Source organism: Pocillopora verrucosa, chromosome 7, assembly GCF_036669915.1.
Source record: "Pocillopora verrucosa isolate sample1 chromosome 7, ASM3666991v2, whole genome shotgun sequence".
In the NCBI taxonomy this organism is placed as follows: domain Eukaryota; kingdom Metazoa; phylum Cnidaria; class Anthozoa; order Scleractinia; family Pocilloporidae; genus Pocillopora; species Pocillopora verrucosa.
Genome location: NC_089318.1, coordinates 12,925,084 through 12,930,746, shown reverse-complemented (window position 1 = coordinate 12,930,746; position 5,663 = coordinate 12,925,084). Strand labels below are relative to the sequence as shown.

Below are 5,663 nucleotides of genomic sequence, written 5' to 3'. Positions count from 1 at the left end.
TCATTGTACCAAGATGTATCCCATGGCTTTAATATGTTTATCTCCATTATCTGTGGCGTACATGGCTTCGTTACCACACGTGTTAGAGTTGTCTTGCGCCCCTCCTGTGCCAAATCCAAGCCTTGAGTCACACGAGTGACAATCGTTCTCGTTGTTGGTAACGATACCAATTCTTGCTTTAGAACTTTCCTCTTTACCAAAAAAGACATTGAACCCTTCCCTGTTGCAGTTGTGCTGTAAAGAGGCCTGCGAACCAATCAGCTTCTTCCATGTGCCACGACCCAGTGAGGTGGAACGGTAATGCTCATCAGCGATCAGTGAGTACAGAGAGTGAGCCTGCTTGTCGATGACAATGAACTGAAGCTTTTGTTCGATTTTCATACCGAGGCAGATCTTGGAGAAGGACGTGTTCCAGTAGGTGGGCAGCTTTGTTTCCTGTTTATCAAATCCAGTCTTTCCCCCGGGAAGGTTGTATTCTTCATAATTACTCCAGTAACCCGCATTATAGTGAAAGGTTGTCTAAAAAGAATTAATCATTCCTTCATTTCTCTCCTAAGAATCGTTCGATCAAAAATACTCAATTAACGTAATTTGTCGCTCAAAGAAAAGTTATAGCTTGTAGATCTGATGTATCCTAATAATTACTCTAATAATCCTATCGATTGTTATACATATGATCGTCATAACCATCATCATGCTGGTATTGTTGGATTTATGACCAGGCAAATAAAACCATTTAAAGCCAGCCTGTCTCAACCTTCAAGTCTGCGATAATTTTTTTTAAACTTATCACAATATAGGAAAAATGGAAGCTGTTAGTCTGTTTTTTTGTCTTTGATAGATATGTTGGTTTTTTGCAGTCTTTATTGATTATCATTTTATGGCAAGGTAGTCTTGCCATATAACGTTCCCCATATGATTGTTCGCAAAAGACGGAAGATTCAAAATAAAAAAAGTTTGACCGAGTGCCATGTAATAAACTACTTATTAACCTCGCCAGTATTCCTTCGTAGGCCCCTTGCGCTCGGTTAGTTATAAGGTAATATTCTCGCCATCAAGCTAACACTTTTATAACACTCTAAGATTTATGGCAGCACTATAAATCGGCTCTAATTATTATATACACAAAAGAAACTGAAACGTGACCAAATTGCACCTTTGTGCCGTCAATTTTCATAATTGGCGTCCATCCTCCATCTCCACATCCAAAATCTCCCATGTGACAGAGAACAGGGACTGGTTGGGAGTCCAAACGGAGGGTGACAAGCTGACTGACATTAGACCTATTGACATTAACAATGACGCATCAAATGATTTAATCTTTACATTGTATTAAGTTAATGCAGTCTAGAAAAGGAAAAAAAAAGTTAATGGGATTGTTTGTTTACTACTGCAAAGATATTTTGGATGTTGATAAATTATCAGCCTTTTTCCTTCTCGCCCCAATACTCTGGATCCTGACCTATTGTACGCTCTGTCTATCCCTCTAGAACGCCTTCAGAAGGGACCTGGGACGGAAAGTGCCTTCGTAAATGTTGCACATGCGCACTATGAAGGATAATTTGATATTGTAAACAAAGAGAATCAAAGTAAGACGTAGTTTTCGCAGTTTAATACAGGAAAGTTCGAAGTTTCTAGGGCCGAGACCTACACACATCGTTGTTCTGGACTTAACCCACTACGTGTTAGTTTACACTCTCGTGCTTTTTTTTCTTTTTTTCTTTTTTTTTTTTTGGTTTTTTTTTCACTTTGAACGGTGGGTTGATGAAGTCTTCCGTAAACTTGGCCGTGCTGGCTGTACTTATTCTCTGTTGTGTTCATGGTGGAGTTGCCGGTAAACACCGAGGAAAATATGTGAAAAAAGGAAGAACCAGAGCCACACAAAATATTTGTGACGATCACTGGTCTATGTTTAAAGCGGAAAGCAGACTGTGCAGCAAGGGTAGAGGGAAGGTTCTATCATCTTCCTTTATCACCGAAACGAAGCGTCCGCTTTAAACAGTTGGGATATCTCACAATACGCCACACGCGTTCAGAAATTCCTGTTAACATGCATCTTCAAACTCTCTTGCATGTGTAGTGGTTGACCGCTGTGTTTGCTGCTAATTCTTTCAGTATGGCCTATAACTTACCTTTTGAAGTCATAGAGCGCCTTGCAAGACGTAATAGCTAAGAGATAGAAATGACATATTTATTTCATGTATGTTTCAATTTTCCTTACTTAGGATATCTTAAGCCTAATTTCCTCGTAGTTGAATGCATTTTGTGTATTTGTTGCGTTCATATTTCTGTGTAGGAAATGTACCAGCTTTTTACGCCTTGATGAAATTGTGACATGCATTGACGGCTCGGCCAAGATTTTAACGGAGAGTCACTTTTTTCATTCGAGTATTCTTACTTTATTTTTTGCTGATTTCTTACCATTTGGTGAACTCAAAGAAGTACTGTACGACTTAAACACAAATAACTACATAGTGCTGGTATCCATTTATACAGTCTCGACACAGGGCACATGAAAAAAATAGGAGAACCACATGATGAAAAAATGAAAAGTTTTTCCAGAACAAGGTCTTAGCAGCAGGTTATCATTATGAATAGGCCGAAGAATAATGGCACATTACCTTTCTCACAAAATTCTCCCATAAAACCTGGTTCACAGAGACATTGGTAAGAGTTGTATTCGTAATTTGGCACGCAGATTCTTCCCTTTTGACACGGCCAGGACGAACAAGGAGACTAAAATAAGAAAAGAAACATGTTGTTATCTTAAACCGGGGAATGTTTGAACAGAAGTTTGATAAATGAAGCCGAAAAGCACTGCAAAGAACGACACTCAATCAAAAACGCACTCTACTGTTAACGTTCAAATTCGAACACTGTGAAAAAGTTATTACCAGAATAGAGAAATGATGCGAACTCATGTTTTCTTTGTAGTTCTTCATGTCTCTGTACTTATCAGAAGACAGCAATTCACACCAAAGCTTCCCCTCCGCTCCTTTGAAGGCCGCCATGTTTATTGAAAGACACAAAGCATTTTTTAAACATTCAACTGTGCAATCTAACAGGTCGGACACAGTCAATTTTCCAACTCGAGTTACGTTCAGATGATGGAGCTCATCTTTTGAAAACAGACGCTGTTTCAATGTCTTTTCAGAAGGGAAGTTATTTCCTTCCAAGGCGTTTATGTCTGAAGTAAAAACAGTGAGGATATGCGTTTTTAGTCATTAATCATGAATAGCTCTTTGCTAGTTCAATTTCGCTGAACTATGACATCTAGCTTAAATTGTACCTTAACATAAAAGCTACAAATTGAAGCCTTTGTTCGTCAATAAGCAGGATTCCCTGAAAGTTTTTAGGCCTTACAACTGTTTAACTAAACGCTTGTTTATATATGCCAGGCACCAGCGTAGGGCAAAGGAAATCATTCTAAATTCTCATTTAGAATGGAACTTCAAACCTTTCGATATTCCGCACTAAACTCCATCAGCGAGCTACCGTTTATTTGAGACGCGCATCCTGCAAACTGCAAGAATCAGCATGACGTAAAGCTTCGTGTTGTTATAGAACTTTTTTTCCTTGGCCAGTCTCTATTTACCCACACGACTCTTTGGACATTGTTGATCCTCATACTCAGTATGCAAGGTGTAGCAATTTAAAATTATTGAAGTATGTGCAGGATAGTGTCACCTGCGTATCCAGTGTGGAAGTTCTCGTAAAAGGCAATTTTAGAGAACTTAAGCGATAAGCCAGTACACATTGATGTTCCTGCTTCAAACGAATTTAAGTTCTAGGTCTAGGAAAAGTTGTCATAAACAAATTGAGTGTATGAACCCGATGAAAGTTTTTGAATTTGTCTACTTCTAGAATTTTTGAAAACTCGATGTAGAAATATCTCTAATTAGGATGCAAAATTAATACTTTGATGAAGTAAAAACAAAACTAATAAAAACAAAAAATAGATGGAAAAAATGCCAACGGATTACAGATGTATGTATCTATTAAAAATGTTAATAAAGCCCGAAGTCTAAATTTTTCTGTTCTGTTCTGAAGTGACCATTTGGCATATGCTGTTTCAGAAGTTAGTCCTTAATCATCAAACATCGATGAAAAGATAGGGTGAAGAATACGAGAAGTCTGGTGAAGGTCATATTTTCCAACGAGTTACTTAATACCCAAATGCGTCCGACATTCATCACAACGTTGCCAATTATATGTGGCTTAGGCTTCAAAAACAATATGAAGGCATGTAAGGTAGAAACAGAGATTATAATTTTTGAAAGCAACAAACTGTTTTATCAATAAGTAGCACGCGATCATCAAACATTTCGCAATTTGGCCCTTGACTTGCTAAGAGTAACTTAGGTCGGGTAATACAAAACAATGCACTGAAATAATTGCTTGCAATGAGCTGCCAGAGCATTAAATAATTGTTAGCATTTTGTGTATGTTTAATTCTGAGAGAATTCTGATGGCTTCAATTAGTTTTGAATCCGAAAAGCGATTATTTACGATCGAATTGGAAGAGAGCAAATATTTCGTTAAGCTATATTTTATTAGCCACTATAAAGCCGAAATATTCCTTCGATTGCTCTCATCAGTACATAAATGGTTTCTTATTTATTACTTATGGTTTACTTATTCCCCTCGGTTGGAAATTTGATCAACATCAATGACTTTCGGAACTGAAAAACGTTTTTCATACTTCTTGAAAGTATCAGATTTTTGTCTGGAATTGTCCTACAACTCCGACAGTTATGTTGATTTTCCAGTTCACGTCGTTTTCCCTACTATCATTTTTACATTTTTTTTAATCCTCTCATAGCACAGGTACGAAAAAACAAATCGCCTCCAGGTGAACTACCTCCATAATAAAATTTCATAACGAAACAGATGCTATGAGCCAACAGTGATATTTCACTCGATTCATGATGTATTTGGCTTATATTTTACAGTGTTTATGGATTTAATTTAAATATACCCGCCTGCGTTTTGCAAGTTAGAATGTTACTCTCTGTCGCTCAACTGAATAATTCTGGTGCCAAAGGCTAAATTTCTGAATAAATTTAGTCCAAAGTAAACGGTCTTAAGGGGTTTTTGTGAAGAGTATGTGCAGAAAGTGCCTCGTTTGTTATTACGCGCGCTTAAACCTTGAAAAAAAGTAATACGAAATTAATCTAACCCAGTAATTTCACCTCTGTCGGTCTTAAAACGAGAACGAGAATGAGAAACATTAAAATTAAGTGGAGCAGTTACTCTCCGAGCAGGTGCCTGATGTAAATGCTTGAAGTGAGGCAAATCTCCTCCAAACATACCCTTTTATGAAGCTTTCGTTTAAACTTAGAGTATTTAAGGTAAATCTAATTAGCTTTAACAACACTTCTACCGATTGTAGGCGATACAAATTTCTTTCTACTAAACGGAATAATGGGGTTGAAAAGTAAGAATTATTTGCAAACGTAAAAAAAATGTCATTATAAATGCTTTTCCTGAACAGTTGTTACGCCCATTTAGATTGCAACGTATGTTATCTTTTAGTAGCGAGACGGAGAAACCTTGAATAGCAGAAGTAAATAACGAAAATACTCACCCGAGGAACATTGGGCTGCATTGAAGATCGATGACAAGGAAAGCAAAATGAGGTGGCGCTTGAAATCAGGATACAT

The 5,663-nt window shown here is 37.4% G+C and overlaps 1 protein-coding gene across 1 annotated transcript; it reads right to left on the bottom strand.

Annotated features, from left to right (window-relative positions):
* LOC131795887 (uncharacterized) lies at nucleotides 1-5,663 on the bottom strand. Its single transcript, XM_059113486.2, has 6 exons — nucleotides 5,588-5,663; nucleotides 2,895-3,187; nucleotides 2,622-2,736; nucleotides 2,133-2,169; nucleotides 1,157-1,283; nucleotides 1-519 (listed from the first exon to the last, which is right to left on the bottom strand). The coding sequence occupies exons 1-6, from the start codon at nucleotides 5,661-5,663 to the stop codon at nucleotides 1-3; spliced, it is 1,167 nt and encodes a 388-aa protein (XP_058969469.2).